Below are 18,683 nucleotides of genomic sequence, written 5' to 3'. Positions count from 1 at the left end.
TACACATTAAGTCCAAACAAAAGACACGAACATCCAGCCATGCATTAGAAAATAAATCCCTGACCTAGGACAATAAAGAAAGAGCTAGAGTGATTTGTACACAGTCATACTTTGGTGTTCCACACATGCATATCGGTGTTGTCGCATGCAAACCCCGTAACTCCACATTTTGTGATTTTTCATGTTTTTACTTAAACTGAAGTTGTACATACGTATATGTCCATTATTTATGCAGCAAGTTTTTATTGCCCTAGGCGTCGTAAAAGCCTTCCAAAACCTCTTGTTCTTCAATAGTCATGGCACCTGTGTTTCCTTTTTTTTTGTCATTGTCTTGTACTGGAGCCATGGCCACAGCAGGGTCAACCCAGGATGCAAAATACCTTTCTCTATTCTGCTCTGGGACGGACTGAATATACCTGAAATAATGGAAGGGATCAAATGTTTCTAAAAAGACCAACCACCAACCGAGTGAACAAATTCAACCCATGTAGTAAGTTAATTATCTTCTAAAACCCCAAAAATACAAACTTTTCCATTATACTGTTAAATTAAATGGTTAAAAATAAAAAGGTTCTGCCATTAGTAAATTTACATTTTGATTCCCTCCAATTTGTATGTTTCAACTGAGTCAGCTCAAAGGGAATTGACCCAAATCCATGCAAACACCAAGAGCAGTTGAGAAAGGATTTCACCACCCAAAGAAACCCGGCTTTGTCCAGACAAACATTCTCAGAGACACAGACACCACCCGCAATCCCACCCACAATCCCCTGCTGATCCCCGCCTGATTAACAGAGGCCATTATTGCAACGACTGATCTGATTTGTCAGAAAACAAACAACACATAAAATCTTGATGCTTTCGTTTGCCTTTCAAAGTTCAAGTTTGGTTTTACATGCCCAGCATCGTCTGCTACGGAAACATTCCAAAGATTAAGATTAAGATTGTTTAATCTTATTGGTTTACACTCAATAGCAATAGTACTGAAAAGAGATTAGATTTTTTACAACTTGCATGGATTCCCCTATGTGGGTTTAGTCATATATTGGACCTGCAGGCGGCGGCGTAGTCTGTATCCACCTGTCAGCACATCCTTAACGACCACGACTCCCCCGCCTGTCCTTTAATCTCATCTGATGTTACAGCTCCCATCTGCAGCCATGTTGCAAAAGCCATTTTGCGTCTCTCCTGGTAGGCATTTGTTGTAATTGCAATTGGGGATGCAAAATGGTGCAATCAGAAGCAAATCCTAAGGACAACTTGATGAAACTAACTGAAGCTGTTAGGTTTAACCAACCAATCAGGGAGGAAGATTAAAGAAAGAGAGACAGGGGTAAGAAAGGGGTCTTGTGGTATTTTAGAATTGTGATTATGGGCAATTTTTCTTGGTAGTAAATTTGTAGTTTTTCTGGAGACAAAGTTGGAATTGCAGTCTTGACAGTTAACGCAAAGACTTGTGCAAGTCTCCAGCCCCCTCTCTCCCTTCACCCCTCTCTTCATTCCTCGTCTCCTCGACCTAAAGCAGGCACTCTGTCCGACATCCACTCAGCTGTCTTGTATCGTGCCGCACCGCAGAGCTCAGCAGCATCTGAAATCCTCTCATCTACTTCTCTGTGATTGATTAAGTTGGCCCAGTGCAGCGGAACCAGCAAAGCAACTCCAGGAGTGCAAAGCAAACCCCGTAGATTTTGTACTCCTCTAGTTTTCCTCTGTGGATCTTTGTTTTCAACTTCAAAATGTAACAACCTAATGTAACAAAACTGACCCTGGGCTTTCAAAATCTTCAGGATCCATTCTAATATTCTGGTGACTCACTCCAGACTGATGAACATTGGTACAGAAACTGGATCCAATGGAATAGCCCCAAGAGTGTCAGGAAGCCCCGTCCTTCTGGCGCTCTGAGGAGAACGAACAGAACGCCCCCAAAGTCTCACGAGAGGATTTCAAATGATGCTTTTCTCACCGGGGGTCTATTTAACACTTCCTTCAACAACAACAGCAACTCAGCTAATGTGCAGTTAGTGACACGCAAACACTGTGCTGACGGCATTTTCAAAGAAACAAAACAAAAAAAACTAAAATTAAAAAAAGAGGGAGGGAGAGGGAACAAAAGGCTGACTCCACCTCTCTCCTCTCCTCTGTTGTTTGGTTTGTCTCTCTTCTCTGCTCCTCTAACATGCAGCATGTAGGTTAGTCTGATTATTCAAAACAAACATGAACATCATAAGATTTTAAAACATTACTCTGGTTTCTCAATATATCAGTAAATGAACTGTTGGGGGTAGTAATGCCCTGTATACTGCACGTATTGCATCTATCCTCTTGACTGGAATTTCACTCTTATGGAGGTCAGTGTCCATATTGGGTTTTTTTTTTAACTTTAAATACACAAGAGAGCTTACACCCGTACTCTACACCTTCATAATATTGTTACTGCAGGACCCAAACTGAGTAAATGTGGTCTTTGCCTTGGGGAAAAAGGCTCAATTAAACATATTAGCACTCTTGCCATGTGGAGGAAAGGGCGAAAAGAAACCGGCCCACAAACCATTTGGGGACTCAAGCCCAGTAATGTTTGTTTTTTTTTCGCCCCAGGAACCAGGCTTTAAAAAGGTCTCCAAAGTCTTAAAGCTACAGTCGCAGAGTCCTGTCAAAGTCCGCAAAGCAGAGCGTGTTGGGTTTCATTTGGTGAGCGCGGTGCCTCTGCAGGAGACGCCCAGTCAGCACACACACTCTCTCATGTCACTCAGCGTCTCCGGCGATGAGCGAAGACTCGAGCGGCCCGGTCCGTCAGCGAGGAAGAACGAGTTTCAGCATTTTCACATGATTGCAGCTTCGAGGACTAATGTTCAGTATTCAGGTTTTCATTCGTTCGTGTTGACCCCGATGATAATGTGGAAGGAAGGTGTGTGTGTGTGTGTGTGTGTGTGTGTGTGTGCGTATGTATGCGAGTCCCCTGAAGTTTCCTGTCCAGGCGGCTGCTCAGTAGCACCTCCCAGAGGCCCTGAGAGAGAGAAACGGCTGTTTCTCTCCACAACAACAACAACTACATCGTCCTGTAAGACCACGATCTACGAATCATTCAGTTCTGGACGACCCTGACAAGTGAATCAAGTTTCCTTGACTGGCTATGTGGAAGGAATTATTTCGGCGACAGCGGGAACGGCACTGGGACCAGAGCGCCTTGTCGGACCCAGCGGGGCAGGCTGGTGCGGTGCAACGCTGGTCCCATGCCGGATGATAAGTTGTGCACTTCAACAAATCATGACATGACCTCAGAATGTATGTAAGACCTTGCTTCAGATCCAGAAATAAAGCGGCTGAACCACATTGGATCAGAGCAAACGAGTCAAAGCCAGAAAAGATGAGCAGGTGCCAGACCAGACTAAGGCCAACCACGCTCCTCTCTCTCTTCTGTCTGTGTTTTTTTTTTGTTTTGTTTTTTTAATTGTTTTAAATCCCAGCATTCATTACTCTTGACAGTAAGCGGCAGCAGGAGGGGGGCGTCCTTAGCTCGATGTTGAAGGTGACGTCATTTGTTTCGGCGGTAACCTGTAACTCCCTGTCTGTCGAATCCCGCCGTCCAATCACAGAGTGGACTCATTCTCCACGTGAGAGGAGGTGGTGGTGGTGGTGGCCTTGCCCTTCTTGTTGAGTTTCAGGAAGCTGGGTTTCTCTACAACCACGGTGACAGCCATGGCGCCGCCGCCGCTGCTGTTGGTGTTGTCCGGCACCGCCAAGGCCCGCTTCTCCGACGCTTTGGCCGACTCCCCCTCCCTGTCAATCACAATCACAATCATTTCCACACTGAATTTTGCTGTTTATATATCACAACTTGAAGTTCAGCTGTTTTTGAAGATTAAAAGGAAGGGGTGACATGCAGCAAATGTCATGAGCCTGATGTAAGCCCGGTAGTTTTCTCACCCGTGGTGCGGCGTGGGGTAAATGACCAGGAAGAAGGCGGTGAGGAATCCGAGGAGGGAGCCCCCAGAGGCCACGATGGGAATGACGCGCACGCTGCCCACCGCCTCCACCACCGCACCCAGAGCTGAGGCCACCAAGATCTGACTGATATACACCTGGAAAACAACAACGCATTATATTACAACACAGTTTTCTCAATGTAATACAGACAGAGCTACAGACAGAGTTTATCAACAAAAAAAGTGTGAAGGCCAACCTGGCAGGATAAGATGGCACAGTCGATGCCAAAGCCTCTCCGGGAATTACCAGGACTGTGCTGGATGTACTGGAGGAGGGAGAGAAAGAGAGAGAAGGAAAGAGAGAGAGAGAGACAAAGAAATGTTAGGTTTCAGTAAAAGCTGAAGCTGAAGTAAGTGTGAGTGACAGTGGCCTCCATAACATCATTGCAAAACAAAAAAACTTTACAATTTTTTACAATTACTAGTCCTAATGATCCGTTTTTGTGTGTGTGTCTGTGTGTGTGTGTATCTCTTAATTTTTAGGACATTGTCCATTAAAAGCATTTCATAAAAAAAACTGAAAAATGACTTCTATACTAAAATTAGTATTTAAAAATAAAAGTAGATCCTGTCTCCCAAACAGGAACTATCTCTCCTAAATGGTACCCCTCCGCTATGTTCTCTTCTATCAATAAAAATGCTATTTGGCATTTTGGCTATTTGACAAGTTTTCAGGCTATTTTTGTGGTAAAAATCTGAACGCTACAAACTCGCCCCAGTAGCATCCGATTGGTGATTAGTTTATATTCTGGTTTTCATGGCGGTCATTAGCCAAATAACTCCCATGTTAAAACTAAGTGGAATATTGCTTTAAAGTGTATGTGCAGTGTGTGTGTGTGTGTGTGTGTGTACCTCTTTCATTTCGTGGTATTGGCCTAGCAGAGCATACGGACAGTAGGAGATACTCATGGAGATGATGCCCATGCTGCTGATCATCACCATGGCGACGTACACGTTGGGGAAGATCGCCATGACAGCGGTTCCTATGGAGGGAAAAAAAACAAAACTTTAGCCAGAGAACTACCAGAGTTACTGCTCTTCCCTTAAAGCAAACCTGACATTCTATTCTATTCTATTCTATTCCTATGGTGGTTCCTACCTATGGAGAATCCAAGAGTTCCCAGGATGTAGATGACCTTGATGCTCAAGTCAAAGTTGTCCAGATACTTCTGAAGGAGAGCTGGATGAAGGGATGGAGAGGGAGAGATAAAAGTCAGCTGATTGTTCAATCTAGAGTTCATCATGTCAAGATGTATTATTCTTGCAACAAGTACACTTTGTGTAGGTGTGTGTGCACGTGCTCATGCATGTGTGTATGGTGTGAGCGTTCATGTATGTGATGCATTGGCGTGTTAATGAGGCGATATGTGTGTGTATGTGTGTGTGTGTGTGCATGTGTGCGTGTGTGTGTGTGTGTCGAGCCTAGAGTCAATGCTTGTTTAATTGTTTTGTTTTTCAATCATTGACTTTTGAAGAAAATCTACTTTGCGAAATGAATGAATTGAAAGTTAATTGAACTTGGGTGTGTGTGTGTGTGTGTGTGTGTGTGTGTTACCTGAGCATGCAGCAGCGGTCATGGCGTATATAACCAGTCCCCAACATCCCATCTGAACTCCTCTATGGTAATTATCTAACGCTGTAGAGTTAGCAGGAGCCTGTGGGAGAGGAGAGAGAGAGAGAGAGAGAGAGAGAGAGAGAGAGAGAGAGAGAGAGAGAGAGAGAGAGAGAGAGAGAGAGAGAGAGAGAGAGAGAGAGAGAGAGAGAGAGAGAGAGAGAGAGAGAGAGAGTTAGTTTTGTATGCAAGTGTTGTATGCAAGTGTATATACTGTATATATGTGTGTGTGTGTGTGTCTAGCTGTTTTTGCCCGTACAGTGGGATCTCCATGGTAGATGACTTGTCCCATGAAGTCGGTGTAGAAGACGGCCTCGGCGATGATGGAGAACCAGGTGAGCAGGTGGCAGGCGCACAGCCGCAGCAGCTCCGGAGGCATCTTCAGCATGGACAGCCACAGCAGCCGCACCGTGGTCTCCACCTGCAGACAGGGGGAGAGAGACGGAGGGAGAGAGAAAGAGAGAGAGAGAGAGAAGACAAGGAGAGAGGAGGGGGTGTAGACAGAGAGAGAGGGAGAGAAGAGAAAAAGGGAGAGAGATCAAGTCATAAGTGTGACAACATTTGTCGTAGTCTCTTTTCTATTCCTGTTTGTTGCTGTTAGTGTTGTACCGAAAAAACTTCCAATAAAGACCTATCAATAGCTGTGTGTTGTGTGTCTGCCTAAAAAAAAGAGGCCATTATTCATCCCTCCGTTCATCCCTCATTTCCTCTCTTACTTCTCACTCATCCCTTCCTCTCTCCTGCTTCTCATCGATCCATCCATCCATCCGTCATTATTCCTCTACTAGTGGGATAAGGGTCAGGGTTGAGGTCTATTCCTCTCTTCACCCACCCAATCTTCCCTTCCCCCTTCTCCTTCACTCTACAAACGTCTTTTCTAGGATTAGTGTCACTCACCTCCCCCTCTTCGCTCTCCGTGTCTCCGCTGGAAGAGTTGGTGTTTCCGCTGCGGTGCCTGTTCCTCTGTCTGTTCCTCCTCCTGTGTCTGGCCTCCACCTCGTACAGGTCGTTCATGCTGCGGGAGGGCTTGATGAGCAAGGCGGCGTTGGCCCGGCGGTAGCGGTAGCGGTGGCTCCCCACCCGGCCGTAGTAGGAGAAGGTGCAGGACGGCTGGCGGTAGAAGGTGTGGCGGCGGCGCGACTGGCGCATGGAGGCTCCCGTACTCGCAGCTGGAAGAAGAGACGGAGGATTGTTAAAGTGATGGACAATCGTTCTTCTACATACAGAGTGCTGTCATTGGGAAAAGGTGGAGGCACTACTGATGGCAGCTTTGGTGGAAAAAAATATGGAGGATAAAAAAAAGTGATGTCTATGTAGAGTATTGTTTTCTTTCAATTTCTAATTATTTCTCTTTGTTTTTCTTTCTTTTTAATGGAGATCACAGGGGCGTGGGGGGGTGTTTCTGTGCCATTAGGTAAATAGTTTCATGGCATTGCTGTAATACCACTGTAATGTTCCTTTAAATTTCAACAAAAACTTAATCACAAAAAATTAATAATAGAAAGAATACAAAAGTACTTATAATAATATATAATAATAGCAATTAAAATACTAATAATGGACATTTTAATGGTAATAGTGATGAAATGACCTCCTCTTCTCATTATTATTTCTTTTATTTGCTGCAAATCTACAATTGCACTGAGTGATGTAACCAAAAAAACGATTATAATCAGCACCTACCTTTGATCATTCCAGCACGGTGAGCCTGTCCTTTAGTGCTCAGCCCATTAGCGCTAGTGCTAACCCGGTTAGCATTAACAACATTGGCAAACAGCCGACCATTCGGCGTCCGCTGCTCATTAAGCTGGTTGTTTAGCAACGCCTCCTGTCCGTCATCATGCTCCATTTCCTGTAAGAATGCAGAGAGGCGGGATATCCTGGTACCCGGAGCGTGCGATTGGTGGTTGCTGTTTTGGGGGCGCAGCAGATCCTGGCTGCCTGCGCTGCTGCTGCGTCTGAGATTGGCCGGCGGGGGAGAGCTGCGATTGGTGGAGAAGAAGGAAGCGGTCGTAGGAGGAGGCGAGCCGTGATAGGGCGAAAGGCGGTCGGCGAAGATGGACGGCTCTATGTGGCGCAGGAACAATGCATCATGGTCTAGGTGGTCGAGAGTGGCGTCTGCCATGGCTAGAACACTGTCACTTTTACCTGGAGAGAGAGCGACAGGAGCAGAGCGATGATTAGTTTAGTTTTTACATCTGACATCGCTGATACACCGTTACTTTAACTTGGAGAGGGAGGGTCCATGAACTTACTCCTCACAAGCTCCACCTCCAGGAAGTCCATGTCCATGTCCCCACGCTCTGATTGGTCATCTCCGTAGGGGTCATAGAGGTCGTAGCTGTCAATCATGTCATCCTCTCCAATCATTTCCAGCTGGGGGGCGGCACCGTGCAGAAGCCCGGCCCTGCCATTGGCTGAAGGGTGGGGGTGGGCGGGATCTGGACTCTCCTAGGCGAGGAAAGGAGAGGGGAGAGGAGAGGAGAGGAAAGGAGAGGAAAACTTTAATTGATGTGTTTTTTGACCAATCTCATCATGTTGAGGAAAACCCATATCCTAAATTTATTAAACTACACACACACACACACACACACACACACACACACACACACACACACAGTACCTGGTCCAGCCGGTCATGCTGGGGGGAGTACTGCTGCTCCTCTATGCTGAGGAGGTGCATCACCACGGAGCCGGAGAAGAGGATGGCAGCGAAGAAGAACAGGATCTGCTCCTGGGACTTGAAGGCCGCTCCCAGGAAGGTGTGTGTCCAGTCTAGACCTCCTAGAGCATAGCCGACCGCACCGCCTAGACCTACACACACACACACACACACACACACAGTTAGTTAGTTAAAGTTAGATGGGAGAAGAGAGAGAGAAGAATAAGAGAGGAAGGTGTGTGTCCACTCTCTCTTTCTCTCTTAGTGTGTTTGTTTATGCAAAATGGGTGTGCAGCATGCATTAGCCTGGATCCTGCCCCATGCATCGCTTTCATTCGTTTTCATTTTCACTTTTCATCATTCGTTGTCCACATGACCATCTGAATTCCGCCATTCATGGGACTGGCGGTGGTTTCCTCAGAGACGCCAGTGTGAAGCCAGGTTGCACACATCAAACTCTCAGACTGGACTCGCTAATTTGTGGGCTGAACGCCTTTTAGCTTGTGCTTTCATAGTGCCCACATAAGTAAAGCAACAAATCACTGATGAATTCTGGGAGGAGATAGCTGGCCAGTCCCATGAGTAAAATTAATTAAATTAAATTAAAAATGGTATAGAATGGAATTAACGAGCAAAACAACAAGTGATTCATGTTTCTGTGAATCCAGCCACGTCTGGAAGGTGTGTGTGTGTGTGTGTGTGTGTGTGTGTGTGTGTGTGTGTGTGTGTACGTCAGATCTACCTGCTGAGGCGGCGTGGATGTTGAGCGCCATGTCTTGTTCCTCCGTGTCGGCCACGTCTAGTAGGTAAGCTCTGATTGGTCCCTCCGTGGCGTCGGCGCAGAAATCCAACACCACCACCCCCAGCACAGTAAGAACTATTCCTATTGGCTGACTGCCCTGCACGTCACCCATCGCCAGACCTGACGGGGACAGACACAGAGAATCTTTATTCTAAAATCTGTGTATTGTTTATTGCTAAGATCCAAGCAGCATTAGAAACCTAGCAGAGAGCACATCAAAGTTAAACTGGAAAAAATAGAGAGAGAGATGGGGACAGAATGAAGCAGGGAGAAAGAGGAAAGAAGGAGGGAGTGGGAGAGAAAAGAGGAGGTTAATTAGATGGAATAACATGGAACATATTGTCTGTGTTTAGTTTCTTAATTGACCCTGGGACCAAGTCAAACCAAAACCGTTTCTAATGTATGTCAAAAATACATGGCCACCAATGGGAAAATAAACTTTTTTTTTTCTCAATTTCTGCAGGACATAAGCAAACTTGTCATGCCTGTCTTCTCTCTTTCAATTCAATTCAATTCAATTCAATTCAATTCAATTCAATTCAATTTAATTTAAAGAGCTTTATTGGCATTAAGTATAATTCGGTATATATTGCCAAAGCTTTCGTAGTAATCAATAATGATAAGATTCATAATCATGGTAAAAAAATGTCCAATAAAATCAAAGCAAACAATTAGAATAATGGTAACAATAACAATATCCGTAAAATAAAGAATGGATTAATGTAAATATTAAGTATAGAAATGTATTCTAGAATACAAAATACAGTAAGAGATTCAAAATAACAGAAAATGTAGGAGTTGAGTATTCTCTCTCTCTCTCTCCCATTCACTCTCTCACACACACACACACACACACGCACACACACACATACAAACATCTGGACTTGGATATTGATGTAACCCTGGTCAGAGCCGTGCACATGTTGATCAATATCTGATTAGTGAGTTACTTCAGCAGCACACACACACACACACACAGAGAACCTAGGTCACTGCACATTTCCCATAGTGCTTTGCATGATGTGTGTGACCTTGTGTGTGTGTCTCATTACATTTGTGACCTAGTCTAGCCCTTAAGCTGCTCAGTGTGTGTGTGTGCGTGTGTGTGTGTGTGTGTGTGTGTGTGTGTGTTATAGCACAGGCGGTCTGACGCAGCATGACTTTACAAACTGAACTCCATTCATTTGTGTGAAACAAAAACTTCCATAGTAGGAGCACCTGTGTGTGTGTGTGTGTGTGTGTGTGTGTGTGTGTGTGTGTACGGGACAATGGAGTGGCGACGCTACTCACTAGCCCGGCAGACAGACAGGAAGTGAATTGTGATTGGTGGAGAGCGGGGAGCAAACAGGAAGCATTTCCCTGTGAACTGCCTGCTCCCGCGTTCCCATGTCAACACACACACACACACACACACACACACACACACACACACACACACACACACACACAGGTTACTACAGCTTTCCCATGTCGCCCTGTGTTGTTCACACACATTCATATATACACACACAAAAACATATACACACACACTTTCTCTCTTCTTTCTTTCTTTCTTTCCTCTCTCACACACAGATACAGGTCACTGCCCCTTTCCCATGTCACCCCCTGCTGGCAAGGCTCTCTCTCTCTCTCTGTCTCTCTCTCTGTCTCTCTCTCTCTCTCTGTCTCTCTCTCTCTCACACACACACACACACACACACACATACACTCTCACACTCACACACACACACCCTCACTGGTGCCCTAAAACGACCTGAGTGCCACCTCCCTAACAGAAGCTTTCCCAGAAAGCCACCATCAGCATGGACACAATAATACTGACAGAGCAACAGCACAGAATAGAACAGAATAGAATAGAATAGAATAGAATAGAATAGAATCTGCTGACAGAAAGCAGCTCCCATAGTGCTGATGCTTGTTACTGATGATTCAGTTGACAGTTCATCTGACTATGTTCTATTTAGAGACACATTTTAACATAACTCTCTCAAACCACTTCTATCTGTCTTTCCAGTCATGACACACATGACGAGGAAGCTGTAGATGGGAAATTTGCTTTAATTATCATAAATAACTCTATGGTGTGTTTAGACCTTATAGCCCACTGTGATCTCCACACCAATTTGGTCCTAGTCTGGTCCAATGCCCATCTTGTTTGGAGAAAATATCGTCCATTTTGTTTCCATTCCATTTCCCTCTCAGGGATAATAAAGGTTATCTTGACTCTTGACTTTGTGTGTATGTGTACATGATTAATGACACTGTGTATGTAGTGTGTATACATGTGTTTGTGTGTGTGTGTGTTTGCGTCTCTGTGCAGACAACACATGGTTGACGACACTGCGTCCGGAACTGCGCTGATATAGATAACCCAGAGATCAATATCTGTGTGGGATGATTGGCAGCTAATCAATATGTTTGATTGGATGCACACGACCTTGGAATGACGTTTTGCTGATGTAATAAGCCGAGGGTTTTGACCTGGGTAACATCAATCTCTGTGCAAGTGATGCTCCACTGCTCACAGGAAGAAAACGTCCTGTGCTTCTATTTCCTCTGTGGGACTAGTGCATGCTGGGTAGAGCAAGGCACTAACACTGTCGGGGTTGGGGGTTCAATTCCCTCTGGGCCGTCAATACTAGAGGTGTATCCACTCTTGGTAGTCTGAGGTGCTTTTAAGGTAAAAGCAGCTAGGCACTATGAAACTTTGTCATAGTGTGGAAAAAGTAATTTAGTGCAAATCAACTCACTTCTTTGTTGAGCACTATATAACTAATAAAACAAAATAGAAGTTGTATTATTGTGAAAATGTAACTTTAACTATAAATCTCACATGCCTTGGCTGTGATTTTGATCTCCCATAATCCTCTTCATATGCAAATTAGTTTTTATGACATCAAACAATAGGAGAACTTACTTCTTGTTTGATGTATTGTATATAGCAATATATGTCGTTAAATCTTTTTCGAATTGTAAGGCATTTTATAATAAAGTGCTGTGTAAGCAGTGTGTGTGTGTGTGTGTGTGTGTGTATGTGCTATAAGTGTTTATTAACGGTTCCGTTGCAAACTACCAGACAGTACAGTAACGTTCGGCTGCTTGGCTCACAAGGCAAAAGCAGCTGATCAGCCCGTGAGCCAGAGAGCTGAAATTATATTCAAACAAACCGATAACCAATCAGGTCTATATGTCATCGCCACAAGTGCACCATGGGACTGTACAGAATGTGTATTTGCTTTGTCTGATAAGCTTTACAAGTTGTGCTGGGATGTTTAACTGTGCGCACAACTGTGATTTATCAAAGCAACTGTGACAAACTGCAGCTAACTCGCGCACTTTGATCTAATTTTAGGAGCCAGAAGTCATGTCTCATTTTTATTCAGAAAAGCAGTCTTGAAGATAAAAACTACCAGCTGGCCCTCCTTGTGAGTTTGATCAAGATCAATAAACAAGTAGCCTAAAATAAGCATCTAAAACAGAAACAAGCATCAACAACAGAGAGAAAAGGAAAGAGCAACTTGCCCACGGCAGCTCAGCAATAAATATTCTAAACATGTAATGATTCATAAAGTAAGAAATAAAAAAAAAGATAAGAAATCGCAGTTTGGAATCTTCCTTTACCCACGTTTAAATGATAAATCTCTCCCTCTCACACACACTCACACACACACACACACACACACACTCACCTATCAATGATCCGTTCAGAAACAGAGCCACTCCCATTAACGTTCCTATACAGAGGGCCAGGATGAAAGGTCTTCTCCTGCCCCATCGCAGAGTGCAGCGGTCACTGGCTGAGCCAATCAGAGGAGTGAACATGAGGCCCAGGACCGGACTGAGGAACCACGTCAAACTGTAGTACTGCTCTGGGAGACCTGCAGACAGACAGACAGACAGAGAGACAGACAGACAGACAGACAGACAGACAGACAGACAGAGAGAAAGACAGGTATGGGTTAGACACAGAGATAAGACGGGTAGCGACACATCAAGAGAGAATAATGTAGGCCCAGGATAGGACTGAGTAACTAGTTAAAACTGTAGATCTGCACTGGGAGACCTGTAGAGAGAGAGAGAGACAGATATGGGTTAGACAGAGAGGTAGATGGCTCAAGAGAGGAGAGACAGCTCATTATAGGTGAGGAACCAGGATATATTTTAGTGCTGTTCTGACATGGGGAGAAAGAGAGAGAGAGACACAAAAAGAGAAAGAAAGTGAAAGCGAGAGAAATGGTTAAAATTCGACTGAGATCAAATTTGACCATGAGTGACCTGCTTTAACCACGGATTACTGCAGCTGAAAAGAAACAAACAAACTAGGTTCTTTTGTCAACCACCAGGGGGCGCAAGTAACATCCAAATTGTCAGAGTGAGGATCACAGCTTCTGTCCGGTTAGTCGGAATTGAATTGAAAACATTTTCATAGACACCTGGCTTGATTAAGACAAGAATCAGGGTATTCATTTGATTTGTGCAAAATATGTAATCAAGTGAATATCTGAAGAAAGATAACAGGGGAGATGGTGAGGTAAAGGAACTTTACATGACACAGTATGAAGTATAGCTCCTTTAACACAAATATTCTAACAAACATTCATGTAATGACTGAATAAAATGCAAATAACTCACTGAATAAAATGCAAATAATTCACTGCATTTTACTGACTGGGACACACAGTGTTCACCGTGATCGAAGTTATTTCTGAGAATGTTTCTCACGCAATTTTCTTATTGTTGTGATGTTAATACAATAAAACATCAAGGGAGAAAATGGCGGATTAAAGCTAATTGCTGGATGTGTAGTGCCAGTGGTGTTGCAGCCACAGGTGGGGCAAATAGCAACACTGCGTTTGTGTTGTCACCTAAGTTCACCTGCAGCCACACCTTCTGTCAAACTGTGACAGCTTCCGATTGAACAATCATCCCGGATTACGGCACAAAAGATTGCAGCAACAAATCCTGTTTATTGATAAATGCAGAGAAAATGAATGGGTGTGTGATGACTGATTGATTGAGTTGGATAAGGTGTGAACACACAGTGAGATTAGGTTGATGTTAAAACAACAGAAACACTGTAAACAGTATTTGTGCTATCGGGAATATTGTAATATTCAGCATCCATCTTGCTGTCATTTCTGAGCGACAGTACTTCAAAACTCATCATAATTATTACAACTTCTGAACCTGGAAGCAGGACAACAACAGACTAAGAGAAGGGAACTTTTCCTTCTCATGCCAAACCTTTCCCAGTATTTTCAATTTTGAAGAAAATCCACCTCCTAAACTGAAGTGAATTGGAGGTGAATTGAACCCAGACCTCTGTCCTTGTTATTGATCTCGTATTTAAATCATTTTGTGCCCCGTCTTTCCTCTACCAGAAACCAGGTGGGGATTACACACACACACACACACACACACACACACGTTACACAACAGGGTGAATATAGCAGCATGCAAAACACATATCGTCATTCCCCAGAAAGACAGATAGAAACACACCTACACACGCTTTCAATACCTTCTAATTATGTCAAACAGCAGCATGTTTACCCATCACACACACACACACACACACACACACACACGCACACACACAAACCCTATGGCCAAATACACTCATTCTTACTTAACTCTGTTGCAGTACAGTATGTACCTCATAAAACTGGATATCAAAGCAAGAGACGGACCATATGCACTTCACACCTATACTTATCCCTAAAGACACACACATGTACACGCACACACACACACACACACACAGTTACATCATATGTTAAATAACCACCATACAGGATCTTCTGATGTTACCTTAAATCACAAATTAAAGAACAAACAAGTCTTGGGGAGATATTTGAACAGTTTTGTTCCGTTCCAACTGACACTGAAAAAAAAAAAAAACCTTGTAAGAGAAACAAGGAGAGGATTCAAGTGCATTTCCTCGGCCATTATTTTTAGTGACCTTTAAAGGTCCCATATTATAGGAATTCTAATTTTCCTCTATTTATACACACATGCAATCAAAGATGGTAATTGTTCAAATTTGATTTTGTCGGAGTGATTGAATATAAAATTGTTGTATTTTCCAAGAATTCACCCTTTTTTCCAGGCAGTTTCAGACTAACTCCAGTCAATGCATCACAGCTGGACTCAGCCCTGATTGGCTCCTCTTGGTTTGCAGCATTTGAACTGGACAGCCTGACTCAGCAGGTTTACCTCATTTGAATTAGAGGAGCGGCTGTCAGCCAATCAGAGTCCAGTATGTTCAATTCAATTAAACTTTTAACTAAACTACATTTATTTGCAAGTCATATTATATTTAAAAACAAAATCATGCTGAATAATATGTGACCATTGACTATTTTTTTTAGCCATCGCTATGCAAATTTACACCGTTTTCATGATTACTGTCACAGTAAAGTTAGATTTATGTGCCACTTGGACTTGGACTCCAGTATTACAGCTTCGCCCCAAGCTGCTGAGAGGAAGAAGAGGGATTCCTGAGGATGCAGACAGTCTTTTAGCTAAGTGAAGTCAGCTGAATCAAAGATAATCAAATCAGAACTTGAATATCGTCCCACCATCAGACTGTCGCTTAATGCGGCTCACTGAAGAGAAGAGAAAGGAATTATGTGGCATTTGGCTGCCACACTATCCCTCCCATATATATCAGAGGGAGAGAGAGAGAGAGAGAGAGAGAGAGAGAGAGAGAGAGAGAGAGAGAAAAGAAATGTGTGGAGTAAGAGACAGAGAGGGAGGAAAAGGAGAGGGAAAGAGTGTGAGAAAGGATTAACAAAGAAAGAGATCAAAGAAGAAGAAAAAACAAAAACAGAGTGAGAAAGAGAAAGGAGGATACAAAGAAATACAGGGGAGAGGGAGAGAGAGACAAAGACAGGTAGAGAAAAAAATACACTGAATATACAAAATATTAGGGACATTTACTCTTTTCATGAAGTACACTGATGAGGTGAAACCAGGTAAAAGCCATTATACCTGATTGATTTCCTTTATTAAATCTAAAGGAGGAGATAAAGTAGATAAAGAGAAGCACATTTTTAAGCTTTGAGACAATTGAGATGGGTTGGAAAGGGGGCGGCAACTCAATATCAGGAAGATGACCCTAATATTTCGTACATTCAGTGTATATAAGAGAAGGAGACAGGAAAGGGAACTACAGAGCGAGAGAGACTTGATAGGAGCTTGATTGAGAGAATATTAGGCTCATATTCCATATTCTAAATGTAAAAGTCACTGTCATATTTCTCAAATGGCCCTCTTGAACGAGCCAAATGTCAATAGCAGAGTGCTGTCATATCTAATTAGCCAGCCTAACATGTCCCCACCTACAGCACAGCCCCATTAAAAGCCATTCAAAGTCATTACAGTTACCGATTACATGTGAGGTGTGACCCGGTCTGGAGCGTTCACCTGCTGCCTGGAGCGGTAGACAGGGTCATCTGACTTACACCCTTCTTCTTACATAACTATAAGCAGCTCATTTGGTTTGGGGAAATTCAGGAAAATTTAGCATGAGTCAGCGAAGCCGGTTCCCAATGTTGTCGACATCTCACGTTGTCTGGTTTTGAGGTTTGGCAGGGAGTTGGTTTCGCGTTTGCAAATCTCTGTTGTCACGTGAAAGCCTCCCAACTCCAATCTTGCTGATTTGAATGCTTTAAATTCAGCTGAAGGATCACATGCTCCTGTATGATTTGAGAAATTATGAAGCCCTTTCAAAACCCACTGGATAAACTCAAAAAATGCACAATAGTCAAGGCTGTTTTTCTTAGTTCCTGACATTTTGGAGATATAAGCTTTTCACCAAACAGTGATAAAATGCTGATTGTGAACTATATTGGGACTGTACTCCTAAATTGAGTGGCATTCCCCTTTAGGCAGCCTATTATCTAAAGCACAGAATCACATGGGAACGCTGCACTAGCACAACACCGGTGTTACGGCTGTCCTGTGCCACTGTCGACCTGTCTGTCACCCTGGGCCCCTGTCGCCGCGGCGACCAGGTCTTGGGAACCCCGTCACCACGGAGACTCCATCACCTTCACTTCCCGGCTCCTAATATGGCCGTGTCATTCACACAGCACGTCCTGTTGTGGGGTTTGTTCTTTACTAAAAACAGTTTTGTTCTTTATCCCAGGAAAGCTTTGTTTCTCTCTGTCTCTCTCTCTCTCTCTCTCTCTCACCCTCGATCGCCCGTTTTCTCCGTTTCCTTCTTTGTTCTTTCTCTCTCTCTCTCTCTCTCTCACTCTCTCTCTCTCACACACACACATATTCACACAAACATAAACACTGCACCTATGTATGCACACACACCTAAAAAAACAAGAAATTGAGTACACAAACACACATACAGTATAATCCCCCTGCCACCTCCCTACACACACATACACACACACACACACACAAAAGCAGAAGCAAAAAAACAGTTAAAACTCAAACAGAGTCATAAAGAGGGAAACAAAGTAGCAGATAGGAATCTGTCTGTCTGTAAGGTTTGTCAACATCAAAACAGGAAAAGAGCTTCTAGTAAATAGTTCCCACACACACACACACACACAATACAGAAAAACACAGTAAACACCTAGCAAATAAAGAACACATCTCTGTTCCCACACACTCACCTACCAAATAAAAAAAAACAGTTCCCACACACACACAAGGAACAATACTGAGAGAATTTAGAAGCAGGAAGTATTTACTCTGAGTGGACAGAGAGATGGAGAGAGAGAGAGAGAGAGAGAGAGAGAGAGAGAGAGAGAGAGAGAGAGAGAAAAGAAATGTGTGGAGTAAGAGACAGAGAGGGAGGAAAAGGAGAGGGAAAGAGTGTGAGAAAGGATTAACAAAGAAAGAGATCAAAGAAGAAGAAACAACAAAAACAGAGTGAGAAAGAGAAAGGAGGATACAAAGAAATACAGGGGAGAGGGAGAGAGAGAGAGAAGGACAGGGAGAGAGGAGGAGGAGGTGAGAGAGGATTGGGGGAGGGCGAGAGAGGTAAAACATGTGGAGGAAAGCAAAAGAGAGAGAGAGAGAGAGAGAGAGAGAGAGAGAGAGAGAGAGAGAGAGAGAGAGAGAGAGAGAGAGAGAGAGAGAGAGAGAGAGAGAGAGATAATGTTGGGGCTGTCAGACTGCTGTGAGTATTGTTGATTAATCGTGGGAAGGAGAAATTACAATCTGCCCCATCTATCATCAAAGCGCTCATTTTACTACGCACATTTCCTCCACACCCACACACACACCCACACACACACACACACACACACGCTAAAAATGGACTTCAATGTGCGACTGTGAGAGCACAGACTGCCCATTCATCACCACTGCTACTGGATTACTGTATACGCTCGTGTGTGTGTTTCTCCGCCACTGTGATGAGATGTATCGACAGTAAAACTTGTGGTTTGCGTTGTTTCTAACCGCTGAATCTTAACTTCTTGGATCAGACACAGCTGCAGCTTATCAACATCTCAAACACTGTATGCAATAACTCAAATCTGTTATGCTGCCAAACCCCTTCAATAGGAGTCAGGGAAACTTGAGGGAAATTTGATGTTGAATTCAAGAAAGCTAAAGGATAATTCCTGTTTTTCTTCCATGGCGCTATCGCCACAG

At 43.7% G+C, this 18,683-nt stretch overlaps 1 protein-coding gene across 1 annotated transcript in view; it reads right to left on the bottom strand.

The window, feature by feature from the left end:
- Nucleotides 1-1,478: 1,478 nt before the first annotated feature.
- Nucleotides 1,479-18,683, bottom strand: part of slc45a4a (solute carrier family 45 member 4a) — a 29,791-nt gene continuing 12,586 nt past the window's right edge. The window contains 13 exon segments of the mRNA XM_071911548.2: nt 1,479-3,777; nt 3,925-4,079; nt 4,181-4,249; nt 4,836-4,966; nt 5,083-5,163; nt 5,539-5,638; nt 5,855-6,016; nt 6,493-6,764; nt 7,279-7,743; nt 7,851-8,046; nt 8,219-8,409; nt 9,000-9,179; nt 12,749-12,937. Coding sequence (XP_071767649.2) covers nt 3,588-3,777; nt 3,925-4,079; nt 4,181-4,249; nt 4,836-4,966; nt 5,083-5,163; nt 5,539-5,638; nt 5,855-6,016; nt 6,493-6,764; nt 7,279-7,743; nt 7,851-8,046; nt 8,219-8,409; nt 9,000-9,179; nt 12,749-12,937 — 2,381 coding nt within the window. The 3' untranslated portion in view covers nt 1,479-3,587.

The sequence above is a fragment of the Centroberyx gerrardi genome, chromosome 19, assembly GCF_048128805.1.
Source record: "Centroberyx gerrardi isolate f3 chromosome 19, fCenGer3.hap1.cur.20231027, whole genome shotgun sequence".
Lineage (NCBI taxonomy): Eukaryota > Metazoa > Chordata > Actinopteri > Beryciformes > Berycidae > Centroberyx > Centroberyx gerrardi.
This window is presented reverse-complemented; position numbering and strand designations above follow the sequence as displayed.